We start from the raw sequence: 20,716 nt of genomic DNA on the forward strand, positions 1-20,716 counted from the left end.
ACTTGATAATATGAGGTGATAATGTCTCCCCTGTGCTTCTGGGCTTTTTGATGCTACCTGATGTCCGTGGACCATCGTACTGTCTGCAGACTCTACAGCTGCTTTATTGGGGGTGAGTGCAATATAAGGCACTTGTAGCAGATTAAGGGTGCACTGGTAAAAACCTATGAAATTCAGTGAACACATTGTTAAAAGGGACGTTATGGTTACAAGCAAAACCGAGAAACCATTGAAATTCATCAGTTATCACAAATGGAAAGGGAAGTTAGGCGAGAAAAAGGGAAAAGGGGTAGCAGATTATGCATTCTCTAAAAGAAGCAGCTGTATGAAAACCTCCCCCCTCTCTCCCTACTGCAAGGGCCGAGGCCCGAAGAGCCCTGTGAAGGCCTCGTATGTTCGTCAATTCAATCAAGTCGTCGACAATGGAGTTGTCCGTCAAGCTGTTGGATTGTGTTGCGTCAAAACTGGACGGCAAGGAAAGAAAGAGAAGTCTACAAATAAACTTAACTAGTCAAAGGCATCAGCCTTTAAAGGAACTCTGCAACTTGCGAGAGACTACGATAGCGAAAAGAAACAATCGGAGAGACCTCGACGAGTGAAGGACCATTGGTACAGTACACAACACTAGGGATAGTATTACTAACACACCATGTCGACGTCCGTTTTCGACCTTCAAAAACAAATCTTGTAATGCTCTGCGACTACCCATACATTTCCAACTATGCATAGCATGTGATCTAAGCAGATCCACAAGCCTCAGAAAAAATAGTTTTTGATTGCATTACTTACCTGTGATTGCTCATGCTTATTGTGTTCAGAAAGGCCTAATAAATAATTGTATTTTTGATACTTACTAACTTATTATTGGTGTTGTTCTGCGTGGAATCTTTGTAGCCCTGGACCACTCTCATATGTTTTCTGAGACGAAGCCTTGACTGCTCTTCCACTCTACATTGATTGGGTTTTGGCTAACCTTTCAGTGTCATCCCCATTTACCATAAATAGGGTGGCCTCCTAAAATCCTCTCACCAGGGGTTTATTTTAGAAATCATCTAAACATCCAGCATTGCATGGCCGATTCGGGATGCAGGATGGTGAACTGCACATTTGAATGTGCGATGTGGTGCTCCTGCACCTCTCCCCACATTCAAACATAATGGGGTTTTGCGTCTGAAGTGCTTAGACTCCTGTGTGCATGTACAGGAACCAGGAAGTGCTCTTTGTTTCCTGGTTCCCGTTTGTGCCATGTGGGAGCGGAAGGGCTCTCTGGAGGCGTGGCTAAGCTGGGTCTAGAATACAGCTGCGTGCAGGTAAGATTTTATTGTTTTTATGAATTATAAAAGGTGTGAGTGAATGCTGTGTGTGAATGAGCAAGGGAATGTTGTGTGCATGTGTGTGCTTGTGCAGGGCCAGGGAGCTGATTTGGACAGTGTTGGTGGGTGTGCAGCAATAACAGCATTGTATACTGTGCAGGTATCTTAGATGCCCAGTAAATAAAATGTGGTTGAATAAAGAACGGATGATGTGTTATTACGTGGCTATACTGGCATTTAAGGGCAGAAGTCTAGCAATTTCCTATTGTGGCATGCCATTTTTAGTTTGGGGTATCTAATTGAGCCACCTATAAGCTGAAACTCTTACATTAGAGTACATATAGGGAGAAATGTCATACGAGGAGGGACATAAAGCTTGTAGGTGGTGTTTGGAAATATGCCCACTTTGACGTATCTTCAGATGTCGCCCATTCTCCCCTAGGGGGAGACCTTTCTCATGGGGCCAGGGCAGTGTGTTCACCGTATAATAGTCCCACTGGGGGTGGATCACATGCGAGAGGGAGCCCCTTATGGGATGACTGACTACTATTCTCAGAGAACACGGTATACCGCATATGGGCCCATCTCTCCTGCTCCCAGAGAAGCAGAAGCAGTCCCCTTAGATACACTGCCTGGAGCAACGAGATACAAAACAGCAGAGGGAAACCAAAGCTGTGTGAGAAATCTTCCAGACAAGGAGAAGCCGACAAGACAACCGTGAAGGAGAGCGGAGATGCTGTCTACCGAACAGGGAGAGAGAGCGAGCGTAGACCAAGACAAGGGTACTATGACACATGCTTCCTGAGTAGAGGCCGTGGAGACCCACAGTGTCCACAGCAATGCCGAGCCGAGAGGAGACTGTGAGAAAAACGTGGACCGCCGCTGACAGGCGACCGACTCAAAAAAGAACCTGAATGCAATCGGAGCCTCGAGGAGGAGTCCCGTGGCCCAGAAAACACAAACCGAAAACAAAAAAGGTACGCGGGCTAGTCGGAAGGGACAGGAGGTCTGGGGAAGCCAGGAGAAGCACAGAGAGAACCCGAGTGGGAGGGTTGGGAAGTCTGATAACCTGAGAGAGATACAGACAGAAACAGTGTCAGAAACTATGTCGAGGGAATAGTGACGTACAAATGTATGTACTGAAGCCCAGGTGGCTGCATCACAGATGTTGCGAATAGGAACACCCCTCTGCAGGGCAGTAGACGCAGCCATACCCCTGGTAGAATGGGCCCGCAAGCCAGCCGGTGGGTCCTTACCCGCCAAGCGGTAGCACTCAGAGATGGCCAAAATAATCCAGCGAGACAGTCTGTTTCGTCACAGCTTGCCCCAAATGCTTTCCAGCGTAACCAATAAAGAGTTGACCGTCCACTCTGACCCGGGACATGCGTGAAACATAAAAGCTTAAAGCTCTCCTAGGATCAAGCCTATGGAGCCTCTCCTCTTCCTTACCAGGATGCGGAGGAGGATAGAATGCCGGAAGAACAACCTTCTGGGCCAAATGAAATTCCGTCACTACCTTCGGAAGAAAAGAAGGACGAACTCTAAGGACAACCCTGTCCTTGTGAAATACAGTGAAGGGTGGCTTAACTGAAAGTGCCTGTAACTCACTCACTCTGCGAGCGGAAGTAACCGCAACTAAAAACAGTTTTCAGAGTTAACAGCCTCAAAGGGCAAGAATGTAAAGGCTCAAACGGAGCACCCATAAGAAACTTAAGAACAAGGTTTAAATCCCAACCGGGCACCAGGAAAGGTGACGGAGGGAACACATTAGTGAGCCCTTTCAGAAACTGTGAAATTAAAGGGATTTTAAAGTAAGAACACTCTTCAGACGAGCGCTTAAAGATGGACAGCGCCGCCAGGTAACCTTTAATGGTACCCACTTGCAAGCCCCTGCGGGCCAAAGAAAGTAAAAAGGACAGAACCATGGGGATGTCACATGCAAAAGGATCCACATTCTGAACTCTGCACCAGTCGCAGAACTTACGACAACGGCAACGGTACTGTAACGCTCACCTGATTCCCGTAGAGGCGCCGGTCTTGACTGGGCGTATACCGTATCTGCAAAGGTGATGTGTAACACACGGCTGGCTCTTTGGGCTGGACCTCTGTGCACTGTATGTCTGACTTGAAGGGTAAGATGTCTCAGGTAAGTGAACGCCGTGCTCTCCATCTGCCTCGGGGCAGGGTGCTGTAACCAGTTTCTTCACTGGATAAGGGGAGCAGGCCTCTTGACTTCAGAGGACTGCTGTCCGTCGTTTACTGCACGAACGGTAAGTTTCGAGTAGTTCTAATGTCTTTAAAGTCTTTAGTAATGATGTTTCTTGTTTTGCAGGGTTCCGGCGATGGCGGATGACGGGCTGAAGTGAGTTGAAGATGGAGCCCGTGTGATGAATAGAAGCGCCTGGAAGCACGTAAGTAAGCGCTTGTTGCCTGCTTCACGATGCGCTCTAACTGTCTTTTTATTTTGCAGGTACAAGTTGGAGCGGCTGCAGAGTGCCGGAATACCCACTGGGTTAGATGTGGAAAGGAGTAATGGCACGTGAGTATTAAAGTTCCCCAATGTCTTTAAACGCACCTTGTTTTGTCTTTCAGATGCGGGATGCAGCGCCGAAGGCCTCCGGAGCGTGCGAAGAGTTGGTAAGCTTTTGTCTTTCAGATGCCGGAATGCAGCGCGAGGCGTTGGTGACAGCCGATGGACCAGGTAAGTGAAGAGCTGTCACTGAAGACCGTAATGCTAACCTGTTCTTTCTTGTCTTTATAGGTGTTGCTGAAGACTGGATTCAGGATGGTAAGCCTTTTTCCTTAGGCCCAGGATCAGATGCAGAAGACACGATGAGCGTTCTGCTGCAGAGGATGCAGAATAACGCAAAGCAAGATTCATCCATCGGGTGTGGTTTAAATAGCCTCCTGTAGTGCTTAGGTGTCTCCTTCCACAGCCACGCCTAGGTAAGAAAAGAGTTCCTGCTTTCCAGAAGAGTTCCAGTGTTCTGAATCTAGGGAGTGGCTCCTGCCCCACCCAACAGGAAAAGTAGTTCCAAACAGAAGAGGATCAGAGGCTCAACTGGCCGGCAAGTAAGCAGCATGGTCTGCTGCAGGTAAGTCCACCCAAGCATTATGAGCCCGGCGCTTCCAGCGCTGGGACTGGGCATACTTATGAGCCTGGTGCCACTGGCGCCAGGACTGGGTCCAAAAGGTCACAATTGGGACTGGTTGGCACTCGGAACCTGGGTTATGGATCTGCTTCCAAGGGAGTTGGGAAAACCCTGACCTTTTGGAAGCAGAGATCATGACAGGTACAGAGACTTTGTTGCTGGCCTTCGGGCCGAAAGCAACACCTCCATCACGTCTTCAGGGAGGTCCCAATACCTATACCTCAACCTTTCAGAAGCCAAGCGTGAAGGTTGAAGGATCTGACCTCTGGATGGAGAACCTGACCCGCCTCCCATGAGAGCAGATCGTCTCGGTAGGGAAGACGACGCGGAGGGCAGATGGACAAGTCGAGAAGGTCCGGGTATCATGTCCTCCGAGCCCACGCCGGAGCAATGAGGATCATCCGGGAACCGAACTTCCGTAACCTCCGCAGCACTTGCGGGATGACGGGGACTGGAGGAAACGCATACAGCAGCGGGAATGACCACTCCACCACGAACGCGTCTCCTAAGGCTCCTTTTGGAGGAAATTCCCGCGAGCAAAACCTTTCGCACTTCCGGTTGACACTGGAGGCGAAGAGATCCACTTGAGGGGTCCCCCAAAGGGCGAAGATCTCCAGGAGAATCTCCTGAGCCAACTCCCACTCGTGAGAGATCGTGCTCTGCCTGCTCAGAGCGTCCGCCGTCACGTTTTCGTCTCCGGCCAGATGAACTGCCGAGATCGAAACTTCCTGCTGGATGGCCCAGAACTCGAGCTGCATCGCCTCCCTGCACAGAGGAAGTGGCCCTGCCCCCCGCCCCTTTTTGTTGAGGTAGTGCATGGCCACTGTGTTGTCCGTCAGTATCAGGACACTCTTTCCTGGCAGAGTCGGCAGATAAGCCTTCAGGGCTAGCCTGACAGCCCTCAGTTCCAACAGATTGATATGGAGTCTGGACTCCGACGGAGGCCAACGACTGGTGACTCAACTCGTTGGCATGAGCTCCCCATCCAGTGAGGGATGCGTCCGTCACGATCGTCACCTCCGGCCAGGGCAGCCAAAATGGAGCCCCCCTCATCAGATTGCCTTCGTCGGCCCACCACAGAAGGTCCTGGGCGACCGAAGACGGCACCTGAACAGGGTCCGACATCCTGCCGGAGGACTGAGACCACTGGAGCTTGAGTGCCCGTTGCAAAGATCTCATGACTGGCAGCTCCTCTCGCTTTACTGAAGGACTAGTAATAGCAAAAGGAACCTCCCCTCCATTGCTGTCCCCTAGGACGAAAAGGCGGAGGTTGGCGAACTGCAGCACCCAACGATTTCGCTGCAGCTTTGGAGGTCTGCAACCTCTCAAGGCTCTCGTCAGCCTTGCTGCCAAAAAGGTGTTCACTGTCAAAAGGCATGTTGAGGAGCCGGGACTGCACATCAGGAGCGAACCCAGACTTCCGCAACCACGCAAACCTGCGCATTACGGTGCTCGCCGCCATGGACCGGCTGACACAATCCGCCAAGTCCAAACCCGACTGAACGGCCTCACACATAGCATCCATGCCATCCTGAACCATAGCAAGGAAACCATCCAGTTCGTCCCCTTCGGGAATATGATCAGCCGCTAATGCAACACAGTTCCACAGAGTGTGTGTGAAACGAGACAAGGCATATATGAAGTTGGCCGCCTGAAGCGCCATACCCCCCGAAGAAAACACTTTCTTCGCCCGGCCGTCAAAACGTTTGTCGTCCCTATCCGGAGGGATGGTAGGATACGACGCCTGCTTCGCCGGGGCCGTAGCCGCCTGCACCACCAAACTCTCCGGGGTGGGTGCCTAGACAAGTAGCAGGGGTCGCTACTGGCTGGACGGTATTTTCGCGACAAAGACTTGCCCACTGCCGGAAGACTCTCCGGAGCAGTCCAAGCCGCCGCCACCCTTCTCTGCAGAGTCATATGAAAAGGCAAGACCGGGTCAGTGGGTGGACTGAGATCAAGGATGTCCGTGAGATCATCCTGAACGAACTCCCCCGGGGGAGCTGACCAATCCAAGTACTCGGTAACCCGAGACATAAGGCGCCGATATGACGAAGCGGCATGAGTGCCAGGCTCCGGCCGACAAAACTCCACCTATGGAGAGGTGTCCAGACCACTGGCATCATGCAGTGACTGCCTCAGGTCATCAAACTGGCTAAGGCCCGAGATAAGGTCATCTGGAACCGTAACTGGAACCAAGCCGCCATCAGAGCCTTCATCACCCTCTGAAATGTACTCCAGGCGGGGAGAGGAAGACCTCTGCGGACCAAAGCAGTGCCGGACCTTAGCCATAGCCTTTCTAGGGGCAAACCCCGTGCCACGGGGCCCCTCCGACACCACCGCCTCGAAAGACGTTGAGGGCGCCGAACGAGTCGGTGCCGGCGTCGACAGAAAAGGCGTCGAGGGCGCTGAACGAGTCGGCGCCGGCGTCGACAGAAAAGGCGTTGACGTCGAGCAAATCGGCGTCGACGTCAGCTGCAACGCCTCCAGCATCTGCGGCGTCGACACAGTCCTCAAAGCCGGAGCTCCGAGCGTGTCTCTCGACAACCTGGTCGCCGACGGCGTCGACGACCCCCTCGGAGGCGGAGCCTCGAGAGAAATCGTCGACGACCTCGGCGCCACAGGCGTCGACGTCTTCTTCGAAGACGGCACAGGATCACGCGGTCTCGAGCGCGTCGAGGACCTGGACCTGGAATGGGCATGGCGAGAACGGCTACCCTTGTCCGAGCGGGACCTCTCCCGCGAGCCGTGCCGACCACCCGAGCCCGAAGGCGTACGGGCGGTGTCTCTCGACCGGTGCCGACCGACCCCACTCGGAGGCGCGGACGGACCGGTGCCCTGCGATTCCAGAATCACTAGCATCTGCTTCCCGAAGGAATCCCATTCCTCCGGTGTCGCTTGCATGGAGGGATAAGCGACCCGCCGACGGGCGGAGTCCTCGGAAGAGGACGGGGAAGGCGACTTATGCCGGCGCTTCCTGGAATGCCTAGAAGAGGCGGAGGAGTGGCGAGACCGACTCCTGGAAGGAGACCCACCGGACTTCCGACGATGACGTGGAGAGTCACCCCTCGAGTCATCGGTCGAAAGCCCCGCAGACCTCGACTTCCGGGGCTTAGACACCCTGCCTACCGACAGCTTCTTCTTGCATTCCCATAAGGCCTTTGCAGTGAGCGACAGGCAGTCGACACAGTCATCCGTATCGTGGGCCTCCCCGAGGCACCAAAGGCAGGCGTCATGCGAATCCGTGAACGACATCTTGGACCCACAGTCCCCGCAGTTCTTGAAGCCTAGACGCGGGGTCGAAGATGAGAAAGACATCGCCACGAACAGGTCTTCACAACAAACCGAACAGGTTCAACGAACCGAGAATAGAAAACAGCAAATTCCAACGAGTCGAAGCGTACCGAGATTCACGAAGCGAACACGTTCGCGGAAAAAACGGAACTGAGGCTATGGGCGTCGTGCGTCCTACTTATCACATCGGGTGACGTCAGCCGTCGGAGGAGGTCCTCGGGGACGGCGCATCGACGACATCGACGCAGGACGCAGACGCCAAAGATTTTCCGAAGCAGCACAGCTGTGGACATTACCTGTCATAGATATGGAATACGTCGGAGGAACCAATCCCCTCGAAACAATATTATTTTAGCAGGTATGATGATGGTACACCACGTCAGTAGATATTCGTACTGTAATGCAAAACAGAAAATATGTACAGTCAATAAAACTTATATCAAAAACTTGAATTACATTTTTCTTAAAACTGCCTTCATACGAGAAAAACACGAAGATAAGAAAAGTAGCAGCCAAGTTTACCAAGCCAATCGAGAGTTTGATAAAAATATAAAAAGGGCAAATTCTACCAACAATAGGCAAAATAAAAGTATATTTGTTTTGCACAAGTTTGAATACATAGTTATATTTGCTGCATAGAAAAAAGCACAAGTGCAACAGTTGCAGAATTATGCAGCAGAATGTTTTATTTTGCTCTTAAACAGAAGGTTACTTCCCTGAAATCAAAAGCCTTCTCTTGGCTCTCCAGATGAAGCAAAATATGCTCCTCAAAACTCTGCATCATCCACAAGATGTGATTGTATACGAGACCCACTTATCAACTCAGGCGATTTTTCAATGAGAACCCCATGGTCAGCTATTGTAGTTTATTAGTGTGCCCTCTTCACAAGAGAAAAGAATAGGGAGACAAGACACTGATGATATTTGCAACGAAGAACTGGAACTGTCTACCACTGGACACAAGACTGTGAGTCTAGAAAATACCCTACCATAGCATATACGATATATTATGTTGGGCGAATACCAACCGCATCGTATGTCCAGCATCGTCAGTACAGAATTATCAGCATAACCATATAGCGTCCATTTTCTAACAATAGAATTCACCATTTTGTAATTTTGCTTTTTCTTTGCTTCTGTTCAAATGCTTTGCTAAAAGTGAATTCTATTTCGTTCTGCTCATACACAGAGCAAGGCCACAAGTTACACGTTGAGAGACTAGCCCAGACAGCCCAGACAGCGATGCACTGTTTCCCTCCCTCCCTCACAACTCCTTGGAAGTAAGCAGAAAGGCATTTAAACACTAAGCAGGTGCCAGCTAGTCTCGCTGGAGCGGCAGAAACGGTAGAAATAGACAGTTAATGGCTTGAATTATACTCTCTTTTGCGGCCCCCCTTTCTTGGGCCCCTTTAGATCGAGCCGACCTCTGGCTCACAAATAGAAACCAAGAGATAGTAAGGCTTGGAATGTGTTCCTCCTACGAACACAGCTTGCTTGCAGAACAAGAGCACTATGGTCTTGGTAACAAAGAATAGTGTCTGCACCTTCACAGATTGCAACTGTTGCTGAATAAATGTTTTCGAGGGTGTCATTCGTCATAATTGTCAATCACCGAACCCTTGCTAAAGAAGATACATTATCGGCGGTTTTGGATGTGCCATTACTGATAATATGAGGGTAATTTTGTATATATGGAACTGATGTAAAATGTTCACTCTCTTGCGTCCCACGAGGTCTGGGTGACACGTTGCGGGATGTGAGACCCAGTCGGCCGACTGTGACTATTTGCTTTGCAATAAACCCTAGATTTTGGGAATTGGACCTCGTGTCTGGCATATCAGTTTGTGTGTGGTGATTGTGCCTTGTTTCCATGCACGAGGGTCCCCTAGGGGCCACGTCACGACAGGAACCTTCCTTTTCCAAATTTGAAAATAGACTCACAAATATGTTCACACAGACTTAAAGTAAAAGTAAGCAGGGTCTTATCGGACACCAAACATGTATTTTTATTTGGTATCTAACTCTGCATTCTATAAGGATTTGTGCACTCATGACACATATGCTCAAACCTAATCTATACTTTGAATTTGTTTGGGTGCTTGTGGTTTTTGAACCCATTAAACCCCTCTTCGTCTCTCTCTAACGAGGAGGGATTATCCGCACCAGCTACATCTGTTTACTATGAATGTCAATTTTTTTGGTATTATTTTGTTCAGTCTTCTGTCAGACAAACACACAAAGAGTGACCGTTCATCATTCAATCACACACCAAAAGAAGTCACAAAAATAAGTGTTGCACACTGTAGTTAGTACATATCATAATGAGCCAAATGAGCATCAGCACAGAGAGAATTGTGTGTTAAACAGGAGAACTCTAAACATGATAATCTAAACAGAAATGATCTGAACATTAAGTAGAATTAGGAACCATTAGGCTCAATGCAACACTGTGAAAAAAGCAGTTTTGAAAACAAAACAAGACCTTTTTAATTTAATAATAGCGAATATAAATCCTAAAAACAATGTTAAGTAGGTTTGCTGTCACTACTGACAAGGCAGTCTTCAAATAAATACCTCACCTGTTTCTCCCACAGGGAAGTCATCAGACGTAGAGCAATTCCTTGAAGCTTTGGTGTGTTCCCCAGCACCTGTATAACACGTAAAATCTGGGCTACACAGACCTGCAAAGGAAGCAAAAATAAATGATATGGAGTGTTACTGGCATTTGTATAGCGCTCAACTGTCATTGGTATAGCTTTGTGGTTCTATCAATCTGGTGAAAAATAGCCCAAACTTTAAACAAACAGGTAAAAATGCAGAGGTGGGAAAGAACAAATTAATTAACTCTCAGTAATATACTTTCTGATCAATGTTACTCCCACGGATTCCTGATCTGTGATAATCATATGCACAGTGAAGTTGCTCTTTGGAAACATTTCTGCTGCCAGGGGGTGCAGCGCGGATCCGCATCTGTGGCATCTAACGGCTCAACGCACTCCAACATCAGACAGGACGTCGGGGTCAGTATGTATCGAGACGCTTCGCCCGTGGCCTCTGTTGAATGCTGAGGGACCGCGCACCAGATGGTGTACTAGCTACCTCCAAAGACTGGCAAGGAGGCAAGGCGAAGAGAAATCTGAAGGAGGAACATCCATAAAAAAAACATTACCAAGAGGTAAGCAATTTGTTCTTCTAATGGATTCCTTCCTTCCACAGATTTCTCATCTATGATAGACTCCAGTACGAAAATATGGAGGAAAGAGTAGAGCAAGGACATCCCAGATATCAGAAAACTCTGGAAGACTGCCCTACCAAAGCAGGCGTCCTGTCCCAAAAGGGAATCCAAGCAGTAATGCTTAGTAAACGTGTGGAGAGAAGGCCACGTTGCCGCCTAGCAGATGTCCAGGACAGACACTCCCCACAGCAGGGCAGTGGTGGCAGACATTCCTCTGGTAGAATGGGCTCAGAGACCCTCAGGTGCATCCTTAGCAGCCATATCATAGCATTCTGGGATGCAGAGATTGATCCATCTTGTCAGGAGCTGTTTGGTCACAGCCCTGCCAGCACGAGCACCAGTGTAACAAATGAAAAGCTGGTCCTTTTTGCTAGCCTCTCTTGTCCGATAGAAATTGTAGCTGAGAGTCTGCTCCCCTGCCTTAGAAGGATGAGGCGAAAGAAAATACACAGGAAGATGGATCTTCTGAGAGAGATGACAATCCGAGAACTCCTTTATAAGAAAAGAGGGCCTGGGTCTCACTCTCAAAGTCACCTTCTCCTTGAAGAAAACCAAGTAGGGAGGCTCAATAGATAACGCCTGGAGCTCACCTACCAGTCTCGTGAAAGTGATGGCAACGAGGAAATTCACAGTGTGATAGGATTTGAATGGAGGGGCTCAAACAGAGCTCACAAAGAAAATCAAAATTCATTTAAATCCCACACCGGGACAACAAACTGGCATGGTGGCAAATGATATGTTACTCGCCTCAGTGACTAATGTACTCCTAGCACGTAGTCTCCTTTCCTCAATACTGTATGGGCATCTCTCTCGTTAGGTACGGGAAATGGAACCTCTCTCATCAGAAAAAATGGTCTTCCCCTTTAAATGTAGATGTGTGCAGGGGCGCAACGCTGGGAGCATGCACTTCCCTGACTCTGCCCACCGGCGCCACTCCTTAGTCCCCTTTATATGTCAGCTATATATTACAATTGCCTAATGCCACAGGTTTATTATGGGGGAGGATGGTGGGACGTATGGAGGAAAGGGAACTAAAGACAGAGAACGTAAGTCACTAAGGTGAGTAACATTTACTCCTACGTCCTGTCCCTTTTCCTCCATATTGTATGGGCAATTACAACTGAATGCAGCTCTGGGGAGGAGAGTTGCCCCTCTAAGAAAACAAATTCTTCAAAACTACCTGGCTAAATGCTGCGTCAGATCTGGTGCTGGCATCCAAGCAGTAGTGTTTGCAAAAGGCTGCTGGGGAAGCCAAAGTAGCCACCTTGCTGATCGTCTGCCATGGAACGTGTCTTTGGAAGACCAAAGCCACGGCCTTGGCTCTGATAGCGTGGGCAAGCATGTTTGCTGGCAAAGACCGGTGCTGCCCCTCATATTCCTCCTTGATGGACATCACCATCGACATGGCTTTTGAAGCCTTGGAGGCTTGACAGCCTGGTTTTGACCCACCAAAAGAGATGAACAGGACAAATCCGATTTACGAAAGCTCTTTGTTATGTCCAGGTAAAACTGAGAGCACGTGTGACATCCAGACAGTGCAATACTTTCTGTGCCTCATCCTTTGGATCTGCAAAGAATGTTGCAAGTACTATCTATGCATTAAGGTGAAACAATGACACAACCTCAGGAAGAATTGAAGGGTGCGTCCTAAGCTCCAACTTGCCACTGTGAAATGTGGTATATGGATCTGAAGCCACCAGCGCCTGTATCTCACTGATCCTGCGCGAAGGCCGACCAGTAGAGCGCTTTTTATAGTAAACAGCCTGATATCTGTTGCTGCCATGGGCTCGAAAGACTTGTGGGCCAGGGAATCCAGCACCACGTTAAGGTCCCAGACCGCATGTGAACGCTTGATCGGGGGATAGAATTTGGCCAGGCCTGCCAAGTGCTTTTTGACCACCGGATTGGAGGAGAAGATGTTATCTCTGGAGGGTATCCGGTCATTACATCTAAAACAAAGCATTGACAAACCATAGCATTGAATAAAATGCATTGGAAAAAAACATTGAATGCATTTTTTTCAATGGTAACGCTTTTAGTTAACTAAAAATGTGTTTTAAATCATTAAATGGGGGGGGTTTGGGGGAACCGCCCCCCATACATTTTTTTTTTAAATGCATTAGATTTTGATTTTTTTAGATGCTTTTTCTTCTATGCTATGGTATGGTTTGTCGATGCTTTGGATGTCGAGGCTATCACTAGGAACCTTTCCGGAGTTCTTGTAAGCCCCTATGGGCGCCAGATAAGTACGACAGGTTTCTACATGCACCCCTGAGTGAGCCAGATACGCAGAGAAGGATAACATGTTGTCCAGTGAGCATGCCAGAGGATCTACCTTGTTTGCCTTGGCCCACTGACAGAACCTGGTCCATTTGCTTCTGTACTGAATCCTTGTGGAATCGATTCTTGCCACCTGAATGATAGCCAGGTTGTCCTGTGACAGGTGGAATGCTTCAGGGTGACCTGTTCAGGAACAATGCTGCCAGGGCTAACTTCTGTGGAGCTGGGTGGACCACTATGCCTGCCTGCTGGGATAGGAAGGGGGCTGGGCCCAGCGGGAGGGGACTGGAGGCTGATCGGACAGTCGAAGAAGTTCTGAGAACCAAGGTCTGGCTGGCCACCACAGCGCTACCAAGATGAGCCGAAGCCTCTATGACTCCTTTACCTTGCAGATGAGGCTGTGAATCTGCGGAGTGGGAGGAAAACCGTATGCACTCATGTCGTTCCACTGAATCCGCAAAGCGTCTCCAAGAGCCCCTGCCGAGCCCAATCCAGGACGCAAACTGGTGGCATCGCCTATTGCGCTTGGTGGGAAATGGGTCCACCTGAGGGTGGCCCCACCTGATTAATATCTCCCTCAGGACATTCTCATTCAACAGCCACTCATACTTATCGACCCCCAGCGTGCTGAGTCGGTCCGCCTCCAAGTTGGATTCCCCCGGGAGGTGGACTGCTGATCATGTTTTCCAGTGCCCACTCCCATATGTCGATCGACAGCCTGCAGAGCGGAGGCGACCTGGTACCTCCCTGCTTGTTGATGTAATACATGCATGTGGAGCCGTCTGTCTGATTGCAAACCGACGTGTTGCTGGACTTGGGGAGGAACGCTTTGAGAGCAAGACAAATGGCCATCATCTCGAGCCAGTTGATGTGTTCCAGTTGCTCCTGCCTTCACCAGACTCCATGGACACTGGTTGTCCAGGGTAGCTCCCCCCGCCCCCTCAGGACAAGTCTGTGGTAATGTTGATCTCTGGGGGGCTGCCTGAAAGGCCTGCCCCCTAACAGGTTGGCGTCTGCCCTCCACCAAGAGAGGTCCTGTTGATGGTGTTGTGGTTTGCTAACTGGAGCCGCTTGGGAGCCAGTCTCCTGATTCCAAGAGGCTGAGAAATGCAGCTGCAACCTCCTCATCTTGAGCCTTGTGTTTGGCATCGCTAAGAGGCAAGCAGCCATTATTCTGAGCGGGTGCTGATACCACCATGCCAAGGTTACTGGTCTGCTGAGAAAATTCACTGTGGCTTTCTTGATGGCCGTGATCTTGTCCTCCGAGGGGAAGATCTTTCCACCCTTGTATCCCAAATTAGCCCCAGGAATGTTAAGGACTGCGTGGGAAGTAACTGGGACTTCCTGAGGTTGATGGAGAAACCCAAATTGTATAGCATGTGCATAAGTGTGGCAGCTGTGTGCTGGACTCCCTCAGGCGACTCCGCTCGGACGAGCCAGTCATCGAGGTAAGGAAAAATGTGGTGGCCCTCCGCCCTGAGCAAGACTGCTACAGCATTCCTTAACCTTGTAAATACCCTCAAAGCCAAATTTAGACCAAAAGGGAAGACCTTGTATTGGAAATGAAAGCCCATTATCCTGAACCGGAGGGAGGAACGATGGTGCTCCCAAATCGAAATGTACAGGTACGCATCTTTCAGATCCAGGGAGCACATCCAGTCTCCCCGACACAGTTCTCTGCAATGAGTGCTGGAGTAACCATCTTGAAATTTTGGAGGGGGAAGGGAAAGGTTCAAGGATGAAAGGTCTAGTAAAACTTTCAGGCCAGCCTCGTTGCTCTTCTATATGGCAAAGATACGGGAATAGAAGCCCATGCCCTGCTGTGAGGCTGGAACCTCCTCCACTGCCTGACTCGCCATGACCGAGCAGATCTCTGCCAGAAGAGTTGCTGTCCCAATCTGTGGGCGAGGGGGTGGAGGGAGAGAAGAGGAAATTAAGTTATCGGCAGGCGGAAGCCTGAGTAACCCACTGAGAGAATCCATGGGTCCGCAAACTTTGCCTGCTAGGAATGAATGCGAAGGGCAAGCCTGCCCCCCACCTGAGAACTGTGGATCTGGATGGCAGTGTCACTGTTTCTTTGCTTCCGAGGCAGGTGCCTGGGAGGGGGACTGGAACAACCCCTTGTTAGATAACTTGTGCTGCTTCCGCTGGTGCTGGCTGGGTGGCCTGTTTGACTGCCTGTAACAGCGCTCCTGAAAGCCCCTGAAGACCTCTGTCCGAACGTGGGTGACTCTGGCTATAGGTCTTGGAGGCAGACTTAGTTAGAATTGACAGAGACTTGGCTGTTAGGGAGCTGTTTTTCTTTTTGTCCAGCTCCTCGTCAGTTGTTGAATGAAAAAGGCCCCCACGCCCCTCGAAGGGCAGATTGAGAATGAGTTCCTGAACATTGGGGGTTAAACTTAGTCGCTTTAAGCAAGCTGTCGTCCTCATGTCGGTGGCGACACAAACAGCCCTGCATGCTGTGTCAATGTGTGCCACCGTCGTCTCCATGATATCCTGGGCTACTATCTTCAACTCTGCCAGACCTGCCTTGAATCTGGCCCGACTGTGTGCCGGGAGCTGAGGGAGGAAGTCTGCTAACTCCCGCCAAAGTTTTTGATTAATCGCAGCAAGCATGGCATCCACAATGGTCTGTCGAAGGTGGAGCATAGCATTGGAATAGATGATCTTCCGATATGCCTCCAGGAGCACTTTTCCTCCTTTCCTAGGAGGGTTGATGTAGAAGCAGAAGTGGAGGCCTGAGGCTTAGAATATATGGAGGCCGCTGCAATAACTGAGGAATGCGGCTGCACCGACAAAACTAGAGCATCCCCCTCCGCCTGAATCCAGGCGCGAATTGGTAGGCTGTGTGGAATGTGGCTTCACCCAGACTTTTTTTACTAAAGTTTCAACATGCTTCTGCAAAGGTATGCCGGAACTTGTGGTTGAGCGGATGGTTAACACTTCTGCCAATACCCCGTCTCCGGTTTTCAGCCTGCGGCTGTGGGATACCCAGATACTCCCACGCCTGCCAGCCTCTCATGGAAGGCCCTAGCTGAGGAGAAAGTGTCCTGGTCCTCATCGTCTTTTGTTTCCCCCGCTGTGTGCTGCAGGTCAGGTACTGCCGGTGGGGTGCTGGGAGGTGCTGCAGGCAGCTGTGGTGCGCTGCCAGGCAGTACCGGTGTTTGCGGCGGGGGCAGAGCCGCCATGACCACATGCACCTGGGGTGGTGCGGGAACCTGGGCCTACACCAGCACTGTGGGCATGACAGGAGGTGGAGGCGGTACAGGAGGAAGCATGTCTTGAATGACCCCCTTGAGTATGGTGCCCATTTGTGGCGATCTCATGTGGACAAGGAACCTGTCCTTACACACTGGAGAGGAGCCTACTAGCGTGGGAGTGAGTCCTTGACCTGTACCTGTGGCATAGCTAGGGTCTGTGACTCACCCCTGTGCTGATGCCGTTGGCTAAGAGATGGACCAGGTAACTGGTGTTGACCAATCCCACCTTAACGTGCGCTCCGATGCCTGCGTGATGGCATGGAAAGGCCCTGGAAGCGCCGCCATTTTGTCTGGCCGACCGGCCATTTTATCCAGTACTGTGGCGTGTGCCCGCTGCATGACAACTGATGTACTGGGATCAGACTCCGCCTGCGTGCTGGTGTGCATAGGCTCGGACCTTCCCTGCACCTCAGGTAGGTACCTGGTAGGCAGAGCGCCCCCGGCCATGTCGCCGGTAGTGCTGGTAATGCGTACAGGTGCCCCCTCGGATTAGGCCTGGTATCAGAGCAGAGCCCCTCTGGGAGGTCCCCGGTTGAAGAGCCTTGTGGCCCCTCAGCGGTAGGACCGGGAGGCCCTCATCCAGTTGGCCGGTAGCTTCTCGAGCCTCGGCCCGTTTGCTGGTCTTAAGACCTGAAAGGACCCTCCCTCCAACGCTTCTGAGGGAAGGTCTCACCCTCGTGGGGTGCAGAGAACAGGGCACCTACCCTTTGGCCTGGTCTTCCTCCTGACATACTCCTTGAGGGTCTCCGGTGATGATCTTGAGAACAGCTCCCTCACCTGGCCAAGCGGTTCTTCAACGAACGCAGGGTGAGAGTGCCATACGGTAATCAGCCACCCCAGCCGTGGTCTGGACCGAGCGCATGTGGATCCGACATGAAGAAGGAACGCTCACCGGGGACAACTGCTAAATCTTGCTGCCGTCGACATTCGCCAGGGAGGAGCGTGGCACCAGAGGAGAGAGTACGTTAAACTCTGAAGAATAGCCTATGGACAAAAAATGCAAAACATATCCCGGGGAAGTGTGCGTGGAATTACAAGGCCTGAGGCCGAACCCAGGAGCGCTGGTCAAATCGGTCCTCTCCCGTCGACATGGAAAAAAGGACTAAGGAGTGGCGCCAGTGGGCAGAGTCAGGGGAGCACATGCTCCCAGGGCCGCACCCCTGCGTGCATCTAAATTTAAAGGGGAAGACAAATTTTTCTGGTGAAAAGGGTTCTGTTTCCCGTCCCTAGTGAAGGACGCAAATACATATGGAGGAAAGGGGACGGCAGGTAGGAATACTGGTTACACAAACCCTGCAAGAACTGCCTGAAAGTGTGGATTTTGAAGAACAAGACCTGCTCCGGGAACCTCTTGCAAACCAAAATAGTGGCAAAGCATCCTTTAACAGTGCCAATCTGCAGGCTCGCTTGGGCCAAGGACAACAACAAATCTAGAGCAGGGGGATAATGGACAGGATTAAGGGTCCAGATTCCTCTCTTGACACCAACCCTAACATTTACGCCATCTGCAGCCATAAAGTGACTTTGTAGTGGGTCTCTGAGCCGAAAGGAGCACATCAAGGATGTCATCTGAGCCTTGAGGGACAGCATAAAAAAAATAAGAGTTTGAGAACGGGAGATGTGCCAAGCTCCAGCGACACAATAAGAATGATCTGAGAGGTAACAGTCAAACCACTGGAGAACAGAACCCGATAGACCGAGTGAAGTGAGGATAGAAGGATAGAGTGATCAACAGTGTCAAAAGCTGTTGAAAGGTCAAGAAGAAACAATAAAAGAAAGTTTAGAGTGTCGAGGGGAGCAGTGGACATGTGAAGAAGTGCAGTCTCAGTTGAGTGAGAAGGACAAGCCAGACTGTAAGGGAGAAAGAAGTGAGTGAAAATTCAGAAAAGAGGAAGTTGGAGAGTAAACAGCAGGCTCTAGTAGATTCGAAAGAAAATGAAGTAGAGAAACAGGGCAAAAATTACCAGGAATATTGGGATCAAGAGGGTTTCTTGAGTAAAGGGATAACCACAGTGTGTACAAGAGGACAGAAAGCACAATGAAGTGTGAGAAATATTGAGAAGACAAGTCAAACTGAATACCAAACATGGATAGATAAAGGGAACAAGAGAAGAGTGGAGAGGTTCAAGGGGAAGCCATTGGCTCAAATTAAGAGGGAAACCGAGTCGGAGAGCATCGAACATGAAGGCAATGAGGCAGGTGACGTAGGGGAAGGGAGATCGGTAGAGAGACAGATTGGGGTGAGAGAAGAGCAAAGAGAAGGGACTTTGGAGATAAAGTAATCAGCGACATCCGATGATGATGGGGGAGATGAAAGGTAGGGATGACTGAAGAGGTAACCGAGTAGTTAATAGATGGCAAGCTTATTCAGCTTCTTCAACCAAAGTCAGAGTTGTCTGGTAGATTACTTCTTTCATACACCATCCCAGGCAATGAGCAAAATTCATGGAGGACCAAAGGCTTTATGCCTTCAATAATAATCTCAAGATCAGTTTCTTGTAATTCCGTTACGACAACCACTCAAGGGAGTCCACAGGCTAGTTGGCGCATGGAAAGGTGTAGGCCTATAGCCCAGGTTTGTATCCAAGGGGATAAGGGCCATCAGCAAAAGAAACAAAACTATCAAAAAACACTATGTGGGCAGGTAACATCCTGATCTTAGTCCCTGGGCCAAATGTAACAGTACCAACTCAGAGCAGACTAGTTGCTAATGGAAAGCTAGAGGGAAAGCCAGTGATTTGTCTTATTGGGGAATTCCGGTATCCCTGGAAATGCCTCTTGGGTGTATGGGATATATTGACCCAACTCAGCTGTGCGTCCCCACATCACATAGCTGCAGTTCAGCAGAAACAGCAAAATAGCTGCGCTGGCTTCTGTGGGCACCATGGCCTCAAGACTGCATTTAGCAGCAACCAAAAAGATGGCTGCACCGTCTTGCCAAGCACATATTGGGCAGGATGGAGCAAGGGGATACACTGAGGGAGCGTGCCAGTGTGTTCTGACATGTACAAATAGAATAAAGTGAAAAGGCAGCATTGCTTTGCTGCCAGCCCAAAATCCCACTTAAAAAGGAAACTTTTTCACCTTTAAAATAATGCTGCTGACGCTATTTTCATCTGCTCTTCCTTAAATTACTGTTATTAATAAGTCCGTGCTATGCCCAGTATATTCCATTGTGCTTCAGCAAAACCAAGCATGATTTCTAATTGACATGCCTTGTCAAACCAACTCTGTGAAAAATCAACAAAGGAACTTCACGTTTACCCGCATGGGAAAACGCGTTCATTTTCTTCACAAAGTATCAAAGATCTGTAGTTCAAAGGAACTACAGCTATCTGGGCCATGTCAATTTCAATTTATCTGTGCTTCAAACAAAACTGGCATACAAGAAAATAACTATGGCTGCAGAACAGTGTGGGAAACTGATAGAAATGCAAAACTGAATTTGAAAAGAAATGCCTGCTTGTACCACACGTGTAATAAAATGGACTTTGCCAACTAAAGGAGAAAAATGCCCGTTTTAAAAAGTACACTTGTTGAAAGCCTGCCATTACCTAGCAATGTGAAGGGGTTTGTTGCTGGTGAAAATACACACATGGGCTATTTTATTCCACAAACTTGTTTTAATTCAGGACCAAATATAAGAAAATAAAGGGTTGTTTTGGAGAAGTCCTCTTCTCTTTTTCTTCTTCTTCCTTCTTTTTGGATACATAGGACCACATTGTAATAAAAGTCTGATGTCACAATGCTTGCATTGAGACATGTCAGACTGGTGTTTCAATAAAAAAAACAAATATATATATATATAAGAAAATAAAGGGTTTAAAGGACCTTGGCAGGATTTTGCAAGCTCTCAAAAACAGGTTATTCCATTTGGCAGAGCTAAGGCTTCCCCCAAAGAAAGGGAACCACCATTAACTCTCAGCAGATACTAACACCCCAGTGATAATTATTAGGTTGGACAGAATCTGGTCTGGGCTGAACCCCCTGACAATGGAACTTCCAGGACAAGTGAAAATGCACACTTCCTTGTGATTTCCACCAGAAGCTGCAAAGGAACTCTCTGTGATAACCTGGGGTAAGGGGGTAGCATTGGAAAGGTAGGCCCATACATGGAGAACAATACTGACATTTGTTTCCAAAGACTATTTATTAATAAAAATGTAAAGATTTATCTCTGCAGCA

General features: G+C 49.5%; 1 protein-coding gene across 2 annotated transcripts in view; it reads right to left on the bottom strand.

Moving 5' to 3' along the window:
- FOCAD (focadhesin) overlaps positions 1 to 20,716 on the bottom strand; it is a 2,926,805-nt gene that overhangs the window by 1,858,678 nt on the left and 1,047,411 nt on the right. For both annotated transcript variants that reach the window (XR_011282193.1, XM_069630760.1), the window contains exon 13: positions 10,336 to 10,437. Coding sequence is in view for 1 of the 2 variants with exons in the window: in XM_069630760.1 (XP_069486861.1) it covers positions 10,336 to 10,437 (102 nt within the window). In the remaining variant the exon portion in view is untranslated. The remainder of the gene's footprint in view (positions 1 to 10,335; positions 10,438 to 20,716) is intronic.

Source organism: Ambystoma mexicanum, chromosome 6q (genome assembly GCF_040938575.1).
Source record: "Ambystoma mexicanum isolate Mex_15411 chromosome 6q, UKY_AmexF1_1, whole genome shotgun sequence".
In the NCBI taxonomy this organism is placed as follows: domain Eukaryota; kingdom Metazoa; phylum Chordata; class Amphibia; order Caudata; family Ambystomatidae; genus Ambystoma; species Ambystoma mexicanum.